This window comes from Aspergillus undulatus (assembly GCF_047715775.1).
Source record: "Aspergillus undulatus strain CBS 261.88 unplaced genomic scaffold BDV17scaffold_12, whole genome shotgun sequence".
Taxonomy (NCBI): Eukaryota; Fungi; Ascomycota; class Eurotiomycetes; order Eurotiales; family Aspergillaceae; genus Aspergillus; species Aspergillus undulatus.
In genome coordinates, this window is record NW_027396616.1 from 534,727 (window position 1) to 551,087 (window position 16,361).

General features: G+C 52.1%; 8 protein-coding genes across 8 annotated transcripts; 4 read left to right on the forward strand and 4 right to left on the reverse strand.

Annotated features, from left to right (window-relative positions):
• Positions 1–1,134: 1,134 nt before the first annotated feature.
• Positions 1,135–3,358, reverse strand: BDV17DRAFT_30355 (S-adenosyl-L-methionine-dependent methyltransferase). The gene is made up of 5 exons (XM_073764349.1): positions 2,876–3,358; positions 2,700–2,826; positions 2,520–2,643; positions 2,011–2,468; positions 1,135–1,944 (listed from the first exon to the last, which is right to left on the reverse strand). The coding sequence occupies exons 1-5, from the start codon at positions 3,134–3,136 to the stop codon at positions 1,634–1,636; spliced, it is 1,281 nt and encodes a 426-aa protein (XP_073617845.1). The 5' UTR covers positions 3,137–3,358; the 3' UTR covers positions 1,135–1,633.
• Positions 3,359–3,906: 548 nt separating this feature from the next.
• BDV17DRAFT_289430 (uncharacterized protein) lies at positions 3,907–5,316 on the forward strand (the record flags this gene model as incomplete). The annotated part of the gene is made up of 6 exons (XM_073761661.1): positions 3,907–4,077; positions 4,126–4,519; positions 4,570–4,687; positions 4,743–4,810; positions 4,865–4,895; positions 4,956–5,316. 6 exons carry the CDS (start codon positions 3,907–3,909, stop codon positions 5,314–5,316), a joined length of 1,143 nt encoding a protein of 380 aa, XP_073617846.1.
• A 276-nt stretch (positions 5,317–5,592) lies between these two features.
• On the reverse strand, positions 5,593–6,485 carry BDV17DRAFT_289431 (uncharacterized protein; the record flags this gene model as incomplete). The annotated part of the gene is made up of 3 exons (XM_073761662.1): positions 5,593–5,703; positions 5,780–6,279; positions 6,338–6,485. The coding sequence occupies 3 exons, from the start codon at positions 6,483–6,485 to the stop codon at positions 5,593–5,595; spliced, it is 759 nt and encodes a 252-aa protein (XP_073617847.1).
• A 1,381-nt stretch (positions 6,486–7,866) lies between these two features.
• On the forward strand, positions 7,867–9,029 carry BDV17DRAFT_289432 (glycoside hydrolase family 16 protein; the record flags this gene model as incomplete). Its single annotated transcript, XM_073761663.1, has 2 exons — positions 7,867–8,675; positions 8,732–9,029. The coding sequence occupies 2 exons, from the start codon at positions 7,867–7,869 to the stop codon at positions 9,027–9,029; spliced, it is 1,107 nt and encodes a 368-aa protein (XP_073617848.1).
• A 36-nt stretch (positions 9,030–9,065) lies between these two features.
• On the reverse strand, positions 9,066–10,048 carry BDV17DRAFT_289433 (NADP-dependent oxidoreductase domain-containing protein; the record flags this gene model as incomplete). Its single annotated transcript, XM_073761664.1, has 2 exons — positions 9,066–9,120; positions 9,489–10,048. 2 exons carry the CDS (start codon positions 10,046–10,048, stop codon positions 9,066–9,068), a joined length of 615 nt encoding a protein of 204 aa, XP_073617849.1.
• A 394-nt stretch (positions 10,049–10,442) lies between these two features.
• Positions 10,443–12,374, reverse strand: BDV17DRAFT_289434 (amino acid permease/ SLC12A domain-containing protein; the record flags this gene model as incomplete). Its single annotated transcript, XM_073761665.1, has 6 exons — positions 10,443–10,879; positions 10,933–11,421; positions 11,474–11,862; positions 11,912–12,072; positions 12,127–12,133; positions 12,181–12,374. The coding sequence occupies 6 exons, from the start codon at positions 12,372–12,374 to the stop codon at positions 10,443–10,445; spliced, it is 1,677 nt and encodes a 558-aa protein (XP_073617850.1).
• A 1,179-nt stretch (positions 12,375–13,553) lies between these two features.
• On the forward strand, positions 13,554–13,875 carry BDV17DRAFT_257981 (uncharacterized protein). Its single transcript, XM_073757258.1, has one exon. The coding sequence runs from the start codon at positions 13,682–13,684 to the stop codon at positions 13,841–13,843; it is 162 nt and encodes a 53-aa protein (XP_073617851.1). The 5' UTR covers positions 13,554–13,681; the 3' UTR covers positions 13,844–13,875.
• Positions 13,876–15,279: 1,404 nt separating this feature from the next.
• BDV17DRAFT_257982 (uncharacterized protein) lies at positions 15,280–16,088 on the forward strand. The gene has a single exon (XM_073757259.1). It carries the CDS (start codon positions 15,287–15,289, stop codon positions 15,848–15,850), a length of 564 nt encoding a protein of 187 aa, XP_073617852.1. The 5' UTR covers positions 15,280–15,286; the 3' UTR covers positions 15,851–16,088.
• The last annotated feature ends 273 nt before the right edge of the window (positions 16,089–16,361 follow it).

Below are 16,361 nucleotides of genomic sequence, written 5' to 3' on the forward strand. Positions count from 1 at the left end.
TTCATCTTTCACTGATCCCTTCGAATCCACCGTCACATAATGCAGAGACCCTGATGCTGTCCACACGTGTTGAAAGGTATAGGAAATGCATTCCACTCCAGGCGACCCAGCCACGCCGCCGTGTTGATATCCGATGCCTCAACGACAACCCATCCCACGTCGCGCACCAAGAATTGGTCGTGTACGGAGCAGAGACGAAAATCATCAAAGACAGAAGCGCTTGGAATGAATGGGTACAGATAAGCTTCCCAGTCTGCAGGGAAGGGTAATTTTAGAGTGGCGCTTCGGAGATCTGTCCTGGGCGGCAGGCGAGTAGATGTCTTCGTTACAAGCACCAAGGCTAGTAATTCTCAAAATGCACTGATACCATGAAGTGTCACAGCGATGTGCATCCCCGCGATCCTCTCAATGAGCAATTACGAGATGGAAACCACGAGATTGCGGGCTTCATGCAAGTCATCCGCGCTATAATGCCATAATGCATTATGCAGAGGTCCATGTGGTAGAAGGCGCAGTGACGGTCATCTCAACATGCAGGACGCAGAGTCAGCTGGATTATGCAGTGCGGAGAAGCTTGGAAGCTATCTTTTTGAGCTGGTAGCTAAAGAGAACCTTCAGCTTTGCTGTTTTGATGTCAGACCACTCATACCAGCAAGTACAACCTCGCCATGTCCCAAGCGCAATCCTCAGAGCTCGACGAGATTTCCATTATCGATGTCGCCGCATTACGCAGGCCAGACGTGACGGGGCGTCAAGTCAACCATCCACTGCGTCACCGATCTCACCGGACTAGAGAGATATTCGATCCCGTTTCACTTCGGCGTAGATTATGATGCGACCGTGGAAATTCTACCTAGCTGTGTCACAGCTGATCACCCTGCGTGTAGCGTCCCATTTAAAGCTGGCCAAGTTAGTATATTGCCTTGACGAACTGCTTGAAAGAATACCAACGCTGTGCTAGTGTGTGCGGGATAAGACAGCCAAGGCGTACGTTTCTTATGACAGAGAAAAATAGACGTGCACCAGAATGCTCAAAATTCATGTCACGTTAAAGAGACCTGAGTATGAGAATTCTGAAAACAGCCATCTTGATAGAGACAAGAAATGACGTGCAAAAGACAGGCAAAGTATATGCCCTAAAGCTGTCCCTCCGAGTGGCCTTGTCTGGCTCCTCAAGTTTGCTCAGAATACCATCTAGTCCGACTCAGATAAGACTGTCAGTACAATCCCCGTCTCATTCAGCTGGGTCCCGCGAGCAGCTCACGTTGCTGGGCCAATTCATTCATCCATAATCAGCGTTTACTCAAGCTAGGATGGTGACATGCATCATCAACTTTGTCCCCGCTTGAACATATCTGTGTCTTTTGTCCTGGACTGCCTTCATAGTGCGTAAGAGAGTGGCTTCACTATCAGCATCTATAAGCCTATGACGATCACATAACGAGAAATACCACGGCTGCATCTTGAGCACTCCCCTGTCTACTGATCGGATGTAGATGGAATCAAGGGGGAAACCCCTATGAGCTATCATGTCTTGGCGAAAAGATAGCTCTCCCATTACTTTGTTCACCAGAATTAATGATCTTCAGGGCCTAGACAACACTATGGCATGGTTAATCAACAGATATGAAAACTACGCAAGCTCACACTCAATTAGCGACTCCACACCCCGCTGAGCAGTCCAAATCTTAGTGATCTTCAACCCAGCCGACTCGAGCAACGAATGCCATTGACGCTCCGTCCGCTCACCAGATCCAATCTGCATCATGATCAAGTCTAGGCTGGTTGTTTCCCAGTACGCCCCTGTGTCGGGAATCACGTTTTCGTTCACGAGCAGTTTGCTGTATCCGGGCTTCATTGCTGCCACGATGTTTGCGAGGATCTTCTCGCAGTTGCTGTCGGGCCAGTCGTGGAGGACAGAGTGCATGTAGTATGCGCGAGCACCTGAGGGGGAAAGCGTGTTAGGAATATGCGACGAGGAATATGCGACGAGGAGACTTCTTGACTTACCCTTGATCGGCTGCTCGGTGAAGAAGTTGTGGCCCATGACCTCAATGTCAGGATATTTATCCTTCACAGACGATACGACCTCGGGCAGATCCTGCAGTACCAGGCGGCCAGGAACGTCTGGCCACTTGCGACGGAAGTCCAACAAGTCGTGACCGAAGCTCCCCCCGACGTCTACTAGCAGGACATCGTCTTTTGAAATTTGGGTACCCTCGATGAGCTGTTCTTGCACCAGGTAGAAGCCGGGGTCCATCCACCGCTTACGGCCCTGCGCATACACGCCCATGTGGTTGTTGAAACGGCGGGCGGTGACGGGCTCTTGCTGGACGTGGCCGAAGAAGCCCATCTTGGTGTTGTATCCCAGCTGGAAAGCCGTGTCCGTTGCACTCGTTGGGTTCTGGTAGTTGGTTTTCTCGAGGAATTCGGGGAGCGCGAGAATTCCCTTGGTGAACCGGGACGTCCTATCGATGGTCAATGACGGGATTTGCTGTTTTAGGAAAATTTGGGTTTACATGAGTGGGAAAGCATCGCTATACTTCTCGACAGTCAAGACCTTTGAGAATCCCGTCGAGCGATATTCGTCGCGACCAGTCTCTGTGATCACGCCCATCGCGGCAATGTGCTTCATCAGGCGGCCTACGCATCGTCTCCGTCAGGTGAATAGCGCCATGGAAGGGCAAAGGTATACGAACCCAACAGTGCGGGGTCTGACCCAGTCGCCAATGCCAATTCCGCGACCGTCTTCGGGGTGTCATTCGCGTCGAGGGCAGTGAACAGGTTGAGGGCGACAGCGGTTTCAAGCGCGGCGTATCCCGTGGACTATGAAGCGATTAGCGCACGAGGTAAAATGGTCAGAGAGAGAACTGACCTCTGACCAGCAGTGTCGGATGATGGCTTCTCTGGGCGTCTCGAGCGCATAGACCAAAGAGCGGGCTGCTTCCAGCAATGTCAACCGCGCGTCAGGGTTCGCTCCGAGATAATCCTTGCCGAGGGAGGCAACATCATCGAGCAGCTTCGGAACCTCGGTGGGAAGGTTGGCATTGACAGCCAGCTCTTCGGCGGTGGGTGTCTTGCCATTGGCGACAGAGCCATTGGAATGGCCATTTGTAGAGCTACCGTTGAGTGTCATGATGTCTAGTGTGCTATGAATGCGATGAAGAATGGAGGCGTGTTGCAAATAATAGGAGATAAAGGATAGACTTTCTCCACCAAAATAACCGAGCAACTACCCCTGACAGGGAGTCAATTATGCGATTCATGCAATCCATGCAATTCGTGCCAGAAACCTGGGTATCCCGTCCACGGGGGGCTGAAATGGCTGCAGAGTGTCCTCGAACAGGCATCGCTCGCGAGGACAGGTTGTGGTTGACCCACATTCATTGCACGTTTCGTCATGTTGTGCGCAGTCTTTGCCTTGAATTGACTTTGAAGCCGGGGTATGAATCCTTCGGGGGCTATGGCGTTGTCCAGTTCTGCGATGTCGACGTTTAGCCGACAGTCCAGGTCCACCGGCTCCACGATCGGCACACCAGCCCCCCCCGAACTGGCAGGACGGCCCCCGATTCTGGGACGGTTAGAGAGCGTTTGACTGATAGTTAGGGCAATGGGCCTCCCACTGCGAGCCGTTGCCACAGCCAGTCTGACTCTCTTGACGGCCGAAAGCCCCAACGTCCCGCGGTGCATTGGCCGTCTGTTCCTTGGTCTCCTCACTCTGCACGGATCGGCGCCAGTCATCGCACGATGCATTGATGACCTGATACAATGTCATTGTCGGCCCCTTTTCCTTGCCATTGTCATGGCAGTCTTTGTCTTTTGATAGATGCTCACTGCTATCGAGGGGTAGACAGTGCTCAGTCCAGTCCACTCCAGTTACACAACTGAACAACCCAGCCTGCCACAATGGACACCACATCTCCCGAATATGCTGCCCAGACAAAGGGTCCCCGGATCGTCGGGATATTCTGGGCCTTTTTCATTGTCAGCGTTATCATGGTCGCCGCCCGGCTCTATATTCGAGCGCGATGGCTGAGGAATATCGGATTGGACGACTATATTATCGTGGCCTCGATGGTAAGTCTCTCTCCTCAATTTAAGCACAGCAATTTGCTAACAATGTAGGTTATGCTCTCATCTTACACCATCGTCACGACCGTAAATGTCGGCCTCGGATACGGAAAGCACACGCCCACTATAATGCAGGAAGGGGGAATGGACATGCTGGTTAAGGTGCTGCTCATCAACTACGCCGATTTCGCACTGGGGATCATGTCGTTTACGACGCCGAAGCTTGCGATCGCAGCCCTGCTGAATAGAATTATGAACCCCGGCAAGTTCCAACGCATCTGGCTCTGGGCGCTGACGGCCATGGTGTTTGTCTCGTCGTCAATTTGCATTGTCGTCCTCTTCACCATGTGTGACCCCCCGCAAGCGCTGTGGAAGATCCAGCTCACGTCTGCTGGAGCGACCTGCCGTCCGACAAGTATTCTGGTCGGCTATGCGATCTTCACAGGGGGTGAGTAGCGAACTGCATGGACGTCCAAACGGGACTAATGATTGCCACAGCTATGTCTGCTTTTGCCGATCTCTACCTTGCCGTCTACCCGGCCGTTGTGTTGGCGCGCCTTCAAATCACCTTGAAGAAGAAACTTGCGTTGTGCGCGGCTCTTGGAATGGGCGCAGTGTAAGTTGTCGAGTTTCGAACGGTTCCTTTCGCTGTAGCTGACATGCGAGTGTAGGGCGTGTGCAATGGCGATCGTCAAGTGCTTCCAACTTCCCAGTCTCAACGACAAATCAGACTCGACATGTATGTCATGCGCCTTCGGCAATTGATGTCCTGCAAAGCTGACGTTGTGAATAGATGCAACGGCTGATCTAGTTATCTGGACGAGGTGAGCGCAGAGCAAAAGACCTCTTCTCTTATTCCCCGATTGCTAACTATGGCTTGCCAGTATTGAATCCAACATGATCATCATGGCCTCGTGCATTCCGACGCTCGGTCCCCTTTACGAAGTGATCCGTGGCAAACGATCGTGGAGTTCTCATCAACGCTACTACAAAAGCGACGGCAACAAAATGCCATTATCGTCGGCCGAGCGCCCGACCAAAAAGTCCACGCTGCGCTCCCGCGACGAGGCGGACCTGTTTACCACAAACATTGGCACGAACAGGGAAGGCAGCCAGGAGAGCATTCTGGGAACAAACGAAACCCCAAAGGGAGCGCATCCGGCTGACCGGATCCAGCGCACAGATCAGGTTGTTGTCGAATACGAGATGGGGTCCATGGACCGAGGAAGGAAGGCCTCGTGGTGAGAGGGTAGGTAGTCTGCTGCGACGAGTGTCAATGTTTGGTTGGTTGAGTGGCCGGAGCATTTCAATGGTAACAAAAAGTGGAGGGTTGGGAGGAAATTTATGTATTTTGCACAATCACGTTCAAATCTTGTTAGACACAACGATGACTGGCACTTTTTACTGGCATTTATGCCCGATTGCAGATAGGGTAGGCGGAGGGCCCTGTCTACGACACTGGCAGCAAGCAAGGTCTCTGTCGAGCAAGACATGAAAAAGCTAGGAACGAATGGGAAGTGTTCATTTCCCCGCAAAGGCCTGGGCTTGCTTCTTGACGTACATAGTCATGTCCGTGAAATTGTCGCCATCCTCAGGGAACGGAATTGCATCATAGTCCTCTTGCACCATCTGCTTCACACGGGAAGAATTCGGGGTCCGTGCTGTTCCTATATGAACCAAAGGATCGAACTAAAGGGGGCAAACGCACCTGGGGAAGTCTGGATCCTCGTCTGCGACAGTATTCAAAATCATAATCAGCGATCGCAGTGTCTGCGATGATCTGCTTGATGCAAATGTTGGGAGCGCAAGAGAAGACAAGGGAACGATCGTCCATCTCGAGAAAGTCATCGGGGTCCTCGACTACGTGCATCTCGGAGCTCTCGAGGACTGATCTATCCATTGTCGAGTACGCTGGGTCCTGGACGTAGCAAGCCACATCTGCATTCGCAAGGTGAACTTCCTGCAAAGTCCTTTTCAGGGTTATCAGAAGCGCATGTCGGGTTGCGGCTCGCCGGCGATTACTCGGGTCAAATCTGACGAAATCCCCACATGCGGTGCCGACAACCTTGTGGATACGTGAATAGCAAGGCAGCGACAGCAGCGTGGATCTGATCTCCCTCCAAGCGGCGCTTTGGTCCCAAGCATGTAAGACATCTTTGAAAAAGCTGAGGCCGACGCCGATGTCCCCGGGCGGGTCGGGTTCTTGATCTACACGAACCATCATTTAAATGGGCGATGCCAATGCCGCAGTAGGCACGGGACAGACTCCAGTCGAGTGCTTGCTTGTGACTTTCGAAAGAGTTGTCGTGGATTTGCAGGGTGGTCCTTGATGGCATCTCAACCATATTATGCCCCCATAATGCGTAGCTGACAAGGCCTCCGTTCTCACGGCACCCATTCAACCAGCTTGCCATCCTCGTCATATCTATTTTTCCAGTTTCTAGTCTAAACTAGATAGTCGTACGGCGAGCTGTCGGAGGCTCCAACGAAGATGAGGTCGCCGTTGGAGAGCGGTTTGCGCAGCTGGCCGCGGACGTGCTCGGGAGGACATTACGGGGGGAGAGCAGGCGGCCTTCAGAATACCAGCGATCGATATTGGCGGCAGCCTCCGAGGCATCCTTAGGCTTCCACTCGTCGCGTCTCGGACGTTACAGATGGAGATACATGATGGGCGGGGACAGGATATCAAAGATCAAGAGGATGAAGAAAGAGGAAGACAGGGAGATTGTTGTTTGTTGGTTGGTGGAAGAAAACAAAGGCACGTGATCAGGAGCGCAAAATGTGTACTGCTTTGTCATCTCATATTTATGCAGACACAATGCATACACAAAGAAAACCACACATAGGACTCTGCATGTCGATGGACTTCATGGCTGGATTTTCCCGCTCTATCGATGTTTATCAATCTCTTCCATTCTGCCGCTCACAATGGCTGATGTTATTGCCAACTAAACGGCCCCAAGGTCTTGATCCGGCGGGTGCTCAGGTTCCGAGCGTCAACCCAACCCTGGCGAAGCATGTTTCGGTATGGCACTCAAACGACAGCAACATCACAGCGTTCGTCATGGAAGAGTTGCTCCAACTCCCCGTGTACGAAGTGATTGTTTGGGTACAGCCAGGCCCCGGCGACGAAGCCAGCTTTATTCCAGTCGCTCAAGCCATCTCGAGGAGGCTCTTCAGAACGCCATGCAGAATCCGATGTAGGATACCTTGAACAGGTCCTTCTTAATAGCCCTACTGGACTGCCTATTGAGGTTACGAGAGTAGTCTCAACTGCAGTATCAAGATGTTTATATTTTTGAAGCTACCATTACCTTTTCCGCCACTGCTGCCGCAAACATCTCATCAACTCCCGAGGGAAGATCAGATGTAATGTTCTATATTTAGATGTACTGCTCATGATCCTTGTACCCCTACCGCTCGCATGCAACTGACACATCGCTAGAGAAGACTGACGGAGCCAAGCAAAACAAGCCTTGACGGGCAAAGCATGTTGCCTGATCCGAGCTGCTGCGGTGGGTCGACTAGACTACTTCCAGTAAAGGCCTCCGAGAACCTCGCAGTGTCATCCAGCCACGATCCCCCGTTGCAGTTAGTCTCGGCAAATGCAGCACGAACTATACCAGGCTGGCCCACATGGATCAGAAAAGCAGGCACCAGAGATTGCTAAAGAGATTGCGCCCCTATTATTGCACTCGTCATCCCGCCAGTTTTTTTTTAATCGCCCGCCGTCTCCCGTCCCGGGGTGGTCGTTTCACTCTATCTACATATCTACTGTCCGAACCCAGCACGAAGATGCGATCTGCCCGCCTTACATGGGCGCTCGGCGCTCTCGCTTTCTCTGCAATTGCAACCGCCGACGAGCAGACCAACTGCAATCCGCTGAACAAGACATGCCCGGCCGATCCCGCGCTCGGCACCGAGCACACCTGGTGGTTCAACTCCACGCTCGACGAATCCCTCTGGAACAAGACCACCGGAACCCCCGACATCACCTCCGACGGCGCCGAGTTCTCGATCAAGACTGAGAATGGATCGACCCTGCTTCAGTCCAACTTTTACATCTTCTTTGGGGTCATGGAGGCTCACGTCAAGATGGCCAAGGGTCGTGGCATTATCAGCAGTGTGATTCTTCAATCCGACGACTTGGATGAGATTGACTGGGAGTGGGTCGGGTATAATACAAGCGAGGTGCAGTCGGATTTCTTCGGCAAGGGCAATACAACCACGAGTGACCGCGGCGGATTCCACGCTGTCGCCAACGCAGATACCGAATACCACAATTACACAACCTACTGGGACCAGGACCGTCTGGAATGGTGGATTGACGGGGAATTGCGACGGACAGTCAACTACTCCGAGCCATTGACTGTCTATGGGAAGAACTACCCTCAATCGCCATGCCAGGTCAAGGTCAGTCTGTGGCCCGCGGGACTTCCGACTCAATCAACTGGCAACATCGAATGGGCCGGTGGCCTTGTCGATTGGGACGACCTTCCGTTCACCATGGCGGTGCAGAGGATCCGCGTCCAGGATTTCCACACTGGCAAAGAGTACGAGTATTCTGATAAATCCGGCTCGTACGAAAGCATCAATGTCATTAGGTTAGTATCTTACTGCTCCTGATCCCAAATGGTACCTAGCACTGACACCTCAGCAGCGGGAATTCTACCGCCAAGACCGAGATTAACAAGGAGCCTCCCAAGTCGCTGGCCGACAAATGGGATGATCTTGGAAATGGGGCTCACATAGGAGTTTATTGCGGTGCCGCTGTTGCAGGAGCCTTGCTGGTCGCGGGCTTTGTGTGGTGGTGCCTGCGCAAGCGTCGACAAGGTCGTCTCGAGCGTGCTTTGGCCGAGGCGCCAGACAACACGACCAAGGACATGGAAATGGAAAACTTGAAGAAGCAATGGAGACAGAGTGATTGGAACGTCGGTCGCTATGAGCCTCTTCGCTGACAGGTTGGGCGATGCGCTTGACTTTGATCCATGGTCTTAGGCGGACAGCGATGTAACATATCCTTCTGTACCTAATACACCCATGCACATACTAGCTTTGTCAGTCGTATATTCAGCGAGACGTTTCTATTCAAAGATTCTTTCTGCATCGCCTCAATACGGAATGGTTTTACCTTTTCCGCTGGTTTTCAGAACCCAGCGTCGCCAACAAGGCTACCACCAAGAGTCTAGTACTCTGTCAACCTGGCAGCAGCGTCGGGGTAACGAACCCCCGACGATAAGACAGCCCTGTATAATGCGATCTATCTCATCCATCTCCTGTCCTGTAAGCTCCACCTCCATGGTGTTTTCATTTACTCGCTCCACAGCCCTTGCGCCTAGCAGTGGGATAATTACCGGGCCGTCCGCTCGTACTACTGCAGCCACGGAGCCAGCCAAGCGCAATTTGTGCAGGCATACACCACTTTTGCTTGGGCTAGCTTTTGGACCTTCTCGGCCAACTTGATATTGGTAGCAAAGTTCTCCGGCTGGAACCGTGGAAACAGGCGGTGGTAGTCGTTTGGATCCATGTCATCCAGACTCTTGATCTTCCCTGTAAGCATACCAGTGCCAAGTGGAGTATGTGCCCCGAGAACAATTCCCAGCTCATCACACGTGTCTCCGACTCCATTCTTGAAGACATCGGTCGCCCAAGGACTAATCTCCGCCTCGACCATATCTGTCTTTGCAACACCATGTACCCGACGGATCGTTTGAGCGCTCGCTTCACTAAGCTGGATTCCGCTGATCTCGCACTCTGCAACCAGTACTTTCAACGCCCGAACGGTATGCCGAACGGTATCCTCAATTGGCGTATTCGGATCGACTCTTGCCGGACCATAGAGATCTATCTTGGTGCCGGCAAGGATTGCGCTGGCGCGATCTACAGAACGTTGCACAGCAGCTGGTGAGCTATGCACGGTAAAGGTCCGCATATCCACGATGCCCGCCTTCGACACTGATAACGACTTTCTCAGCATCCTAGGGATAGGGCGTGAAGTAGCGCTGCAATAGGTGCAAGGGATTGTTGACTGGTGCCAGAGTCTGCGGCACCCCATCCATTGACACCGCATTTAGAGGAGGCTCTGAGGACACGAAACGCAGTCTTATCCGGGACGACCGATCCCGGAAGAGCAAGGCCTGTAGCTCTGGCGTTGTTCCACTTCAGAACCTAATCATGACACAAGTGACGTATACTAAGAATTCATCATAGATCAAGTGAGGATATGAGAGCCCTAGAAATGCAGAACGACTGTGTTGTTTACGTACAAAGATGTACACTTGGTCCGCCTCTAGGGCTTGACTCCCACCACGTGAATATTTGAGACATCAAGACTTTCTATGTAGTCTAATTTAAAGGCCGCCGGACCCGACCTAAAATAGCCACGAAAGGAACCGGTTGTAAAATTTGTTCCATCCAGTCGCATGCAGATCCTCAACTTCCTTGCGCGCGACAAACTCAGCCTCCTCTCGATCAATCGCCGCCTTGCCGGTCCAGATATCGGCATTGTGCGGCTTGACAAGCTCGGTCTTCTTGATGAATTTCCACACGAAGAATGCCGTAACATAGACAGGGATGCCAAGATACGCGGTAATGAAGGTCTTGTAGTCGAAATTGCCGTACTCCGAATCATGGATGAAAACATTGAAGCTGCGAGTAAAGGCGATGAGGACACAGAAGAACAGCGCAACATATGATCCGACTATTCCCAAGGGTGCTTTGTACGGGATAGATGAATCAGGGACGCCTTGTGCTTTTCGGGCGCGGACGAAGCAAATGTGGGCGATGAGGAGGGAGATCCATGTCAGCACTGTTCCGAGGGTTAGTCGGGGCTTTGCTGCCAGGGCAGGGGAGTCAACATACGTCCAACAATAGAGACAACGTCAGTGAAGTAGCCAAAGACATCCTTCGAGCCCTCTGACACGCTTGTAAAGGCGAGGCAACAGAACAAGGAAGAGAACCCGAGTGAATAAACGGGAATGCCGTTGCTGTTGGTCTTTGCAAAAATCCGAGGCGCCTTGTGTTCGCGAGCAAGACCATAGAGCGTCCTGGTCGCAATATAAAGGTCCGAATTGGCGGCAGAAAAGACAAAGACCAAAATACAGGCGTTGAGGATATGAGGGAGCGCTGGGACCTGCTTCATCGCCGCAACAAAGGGAGAGGCAGCAGCAGAGTTGGAGGACTGAGTGGCAAAGGCCAGATCTTGAGAATCGTATGGAACAAGCATGCCGACGAGGAGCACGCTGAGGACGTAGAAGACAATGATACGCCAGAAGGTCAGTTTGATCGCCTTGGGAATCGTCTTTCGAGGATTCTGAGCCTCTCCGACCGTCACGCCAATGAGTTCAGTACCTGCAACGGTCAGGTCCAACCTTTCCCTTTCAATCAAGGATGCGATGCTTACCGAGATATGCAAACGTCGCAGAGACCATAGTCGACCAGAATGCCAGAAACTTGCCCAACGAGCCCTCGGAGTATTTGGGAGCAAACGCGCCAGGATCGTTCCAATAGCGAAAGCCCTTTCGGTCGTGATCAGGGCCACCTCCAAGAGCGAGGACCAACGAGCACAGAATAATTCCGATCATAACAAGCACTTTGAACGCAGATAGCCAAAACTCCATCTCACCAAAGATCTTGACGCCAAAATAGTTGATCACTATGATTATCACCATAAAGATTGCGATCCACACCCCCGGGTTGACATTCTCAGCAGACGTGCGCGGCCAGTAGGTAATCACCAGTGCAGCGGCAGTCAACTGTGTCGGAGGGAGAATGATGTATTTGATATAGTAGCTAGAATGTCAGGACATGCGCAATGAGAAAATAGCATCTTCGAACTCACCACCAACCAAGTGTGAAGCCCAGCGCAGGATCACAGAATCGAGCAGCGTAGCCGGTGAATCCACTGGGAAGAGGCAGCCATGCAGCCATCTCCCCCAGCGCACACATGACTGTCCACACTATAAGACCCATGAAGCTATACGCAATGAACAAAGACCCGGGCTGGGAAACAACCGGTTAGTATTATCCTGATTTTGCGACTTGGCGGAAGCTTACTCCTGCGCTGCGACGGTCAGTCAGATGCCCACGGTAAAGATACCAGGAACTTACGTTAATGCCTTGCCCGTACCGATAATCAAGCCAGTTCCGATTGCACCTCCAATGGCAATCATACTGATGTGACGAGCCTTGAGGTCCCGATGCAACTCGACAGGTTCATCACTGACCTCCCCCTTGAGGTCCTCGCGGACCTCGTTGTGCGCGATTTGCGCTTCAATGGCGTCGACTTCATCGTGCGGAGCCATGACAGTACAACAAGCAGAGGTAAGGACTGACTGGCACTATCAGGGAATTGTGAATTGATGAGGGTCTCCAAGCTGAAAAGAAAGACAAGTTAGTGGTGAGCCCTGGCTTACCGAGAATCCCCAGCACCCCGCGGCGGATCTTTTTCTCAAATTGCCATTGCCAAGGTGCCAAGCAAGGGGCATTCGCTTGTATGAACGTATGTAGTAATGGAATGTCACGATAGGGCGATAAGATCTCCAAATCTCCAACTCCCCGGCTCTCCAGGTCGCATGCGGTGGGTCGCCCGGTTATGTTCGGACTTCCCCACGCTGCCAGAAATGAGAACGCTGCAACAAGCGACTTGGCACGGACATATTCCGTTGCAGTCGCACTGAGCTCTTGCCCGAAATATCTGCATTGCGTGGGCATCTCTCGGTTGTTGCCAGATGCTTCCCGAACGAGCCGCCGAAGGGGGGTAGAGAACATCATCATCATCATCATCATCATCATCATCATCATCATCATCGCACCACACCTGACCGCTTGCGAGGGTGCTCGATTATGCTTTTCAACAGATATTCATGCACCAGCGTAGTTTCCAGCCCAGAGCTGCTCACAGGCGGTCAGCTTCAACAATTACTCCAACAGCTCCACAATATTTGACGTAACAAAAGCAGGCAGGTTATTCTACCAGACGAATGATCGACGGCTGCCTTCGCCACGATCCCTGGCTCTCGCAGAAGGTTGGCCAGGACAATCTGAAGAGCAGTGGCAAGCGGCTGGGATAATTCGGTGGGATGCGCAAGCTTCGCATCGCTGCCCTTCAGGAACTCTGTTCACGTTTATAGTCACCGCCGGGGCTCTCGCGGGTCTCTTATCTAGTATACGCCATGGCCGAGCTTACCAAGGTAGCCGTCCAGTTGATAAGTCGTGGCCTAGTAAATTAGGAAGCTAATTATTAGATCAAGACCCAATCGCGGCTATTAAGCTCCTTGGCTAGTGCAGATAGACCTGAGCCCTGCGATCGTGCGCCTCTGCCTTTTAGTTACTTTCATCGTGCCCTTCTGGACGCCCTCGATGACATGGACCCCGTCGGTGACCACGAACGTGTGATGCGCAAATACAGACCCCGCCGTCCTAGATATTCCCACATTCGTGACCCCAGCATATTCATCCCGGGGCCTCCCGGGCGGCTACCCGCTCGCTACCGACGCTTCTGGGGTACCCACCAGTGGCCAAATCATCAATTCGGTTGCCGCTGGTCCAGTTCAGCCCTGAATAGTTTCTAATCTCCAGGTCCGGCTGAACAAGCCCGTATCGACAGAACATGGTTCCCCGAATGTGGCACACCAGGATGTGGTATGTTTACCCAGTCAAAGTAGGATTCAGCCCTCCCGCATGCTCGCAAGCTCTCCTAATAACAGCCTCTTGCCCTTGCGGACTTGGAACTTCACGACGTGATACTGCATTAGCTGATGGTCGTAGTTGAATTTCCAAAGCGCCCCATTGCTGAGAGCGAGCCCGAGGAATCAGCCGCTCTCGGTGTAGAATGGGCTAGGGTAGTAGTGTTGATGCCACTTTCTTGAAACCGGCTATATGTACGCGGTCTGCCTCGCCTGCAGAAAGCCCACAATCCTAATGGTGGTTCCAGCCGCCGGGAGAGCTGCATCAGGGTTTAATAAGTTTCTACGCTACTAGACTACCGTTTGGGTCTTATACCCATCTCGACTATGGCCACTGGCTCAAAGCAATGCGACATATGAGGCTCGCGGGTGCTTAGCGATACAATTATGATGACGACTGCACGGTGCGAGCGTCTTTGGATTTGGCACGCGCCGTATAGTTATGCTAGGGTTTCGATGCCATGTATTGCTGTCACCATACCATCACCGGGACCTTCGTGTGCACTGCAGTAATGCCTCTTTCCACGAATCCACATGAAACCGAGCGTTACTAGTTTGGCTAGAGTATAAAGGAAAAAATCCGTGTGGACGCCGTGTACTGTCATCTTGATCATCATTAGACGGTGACCAAGGCCAACGCTAGGTCGCGCCCTCTTTTCTGACAGTCCGAATTTTGACATCAAGAACAAAGACGAGACAATTGACCGATGACATTCGGGTAAGACACGATTGTGGTATTCAAGTAAGCAAGCTGGGTCTGACGGACATTGCCTCGGTCTGTCGGCTTTTTAGACGCACGGTTTGTGTAGCAGAAGCCTTCTTATTCCTTTTTGGTGGCTCTACTTTCAAGATAGTGCTTTCCCTTGGTTGCAACCACCGTGCCTAGTCAGCCTTCCATGACGGGAACGAAGATGGATCCTCGTGGCCAGTCAAACCCCCCCCCCCCCACCCTCCAGGACGGATTGTATAGCAGGCAGATTAGAATATGTCAGTTTGGAAATATGCCTGTTTAAGACCAATTAGGTAGTTATGACGCCTTTTTTGGCTTAGCGGTATATTTTCCGATAGAATACTGCTCTTTTTAAGAATAAAGTAGTTATAAAGATTAATATCTATAGGTACCTCTGAGGAGCTGTACTAGAAGGGTATATTATAAAGCTTACGGATACCAAAAAAAAGACTAATTTAGATACTAGAATATTAAAAATAATTCACCAAGTATTGAGAATAGAGTATTTTATTTAAGAGCTCGCTCGAGTTGTTGCTGCTTAATAACAGTCTTGGCATCACGTCTTTGGGCTCTGCGAGTAGCTCGGATGAGCTGTGTACACGAACGAGGCGCTGTACTAACTATCAGCTTGGCCGAGTAAACCCGAAATATGAGACCGTCACCGCTGTCACGAGACTACTGACGCCTACAACCATGATTAGTGGGACTTGCAGATTTGCCATGGTTCAAAAACCAGTCTGGGTATCCCTCCTACCGCCGGTCCCTGTCCCAATTATTATTCTTTCCTGGCCAGTGCACCATGACGGAATTCATACCCTCCTGGCCGCAGCCCAGTCATCCAGATCGCCTCCTCGTCGTCAAAGGCAACCAGCCCTTCCAATCCTCCGCCCGATCCCTCATTGCCCTTCCCGCAGGAGCCCTGTTCGCCAAAATCACCACTGCCACGCACGTCGACCAAACCACCTACACCTCCGTCGCCGATGGCGCCAACTCACGCATCGAGCTCAACTCGGACCTAGTCTACTGCAACCATTCGTGCCATCCCAGCCTGGTCTTCGACATGACCCTGTTCGAGGTCCGCGTGGTTGACAATCGCCCCCTCGCAGTCGGAGACGAACTCACCTTCTTCTACCCAAGCTCCGAATGGACGATGGTGCAGGCCTTCCAGTGCCAGTGTGCTGCGGGGCCTGACCGATGCTTGGGGCTGATCGAGGGATCGCGACATCTCGAGCCAGATGTGCTTGAGCGATATTGGCTGAATGACCATGTGTGGGGACTGTTGGCTGAGAAGGTGAAGCGCGCGAAGGAAACCCCATGGGACCGTGAGTGCCAGCGTGGGCTGGCGCAAAACTCGGCTGCATGAGGACGGGCGAACTGCAGATCTGACTGGGTACTTGACTGCAGGGAATGGATGGGCTAACGAATATCACTACCAAAACCAGCTCTGGACGCCAGACGGATATGTACCCTCATTATCATTACGAACCAGGCTGGCTGGTATGTAGGGTAGTGGACAGTGATCAGAATTCATCGACGTCAAATCACAATGTTTGCAGCCAAGGCCACACTACATATGCAAGAAATCAATAGTTTGAGCTGTAGCCACTCATCTGACCATGAATCACTCTGCATGAGTATTTACCCATCTCATCTATTCTCTTAGACGGTGAGCCAATCAGTAGTCTTGTATTCAGCTATCCTGGCTAATTGGCTCGCGCCTGTCGATTCGACCATCTCCCGGCATCGCCCGCCGCGCTCAGGATCATACCCGCGACGGTCGTGATATTCTCCCCCAGCTTCCTCCGCAGTATAAATTTCTGCTTTCCCAGTATCGAGTGTCCATACTTCCAACTCTCCTTCCATCTGCTCCGACC

What these genes read in the sequence shown, in the direction of transcription:
- BDV17DRAFT_30355 (XM_073764349.1), bottom strand. Translation starts at nt 3,136, where the DNA reads ATGACACTCAACGGTAGCTCTACAAATGGCCATTCCAATGGCTCTGTC. An exon ending in TCCGACACTGCTGGTCAGAG is followed by an intron (nt 2,827 to 2,875) that starts GTCAGTTCTCTC and finishes ATCGCTTCATAG; the next exon opens with TCCACGGGATACGCCGCGCT. An exon ending in CACCGAGCAGCCGATCAAGG is followed by an intron (nt 1,945 to 2,010) that starts GTAAGTCAAGAA and finishes TTTCCCCCTCAG; the next exon opens with GTGCTCGCGCATACTACATG.
- BDV17DRAFT_257982 (XM_073757259.1), top strand. Translation starts at nt 15,287, where the DNA reads ATGACGGAATTCATACCCTCCTGGCCGCAGCCCAGTCATCCAGATCGC.
- BDV17DRAFT_257981 (XM_073757258.1), top strand. Translation starts at nt 13,682, where the DNA reads ATGGTTCCCCGAATGTGGCACACCAGGATGTGGTATGTTTACCCAGTC.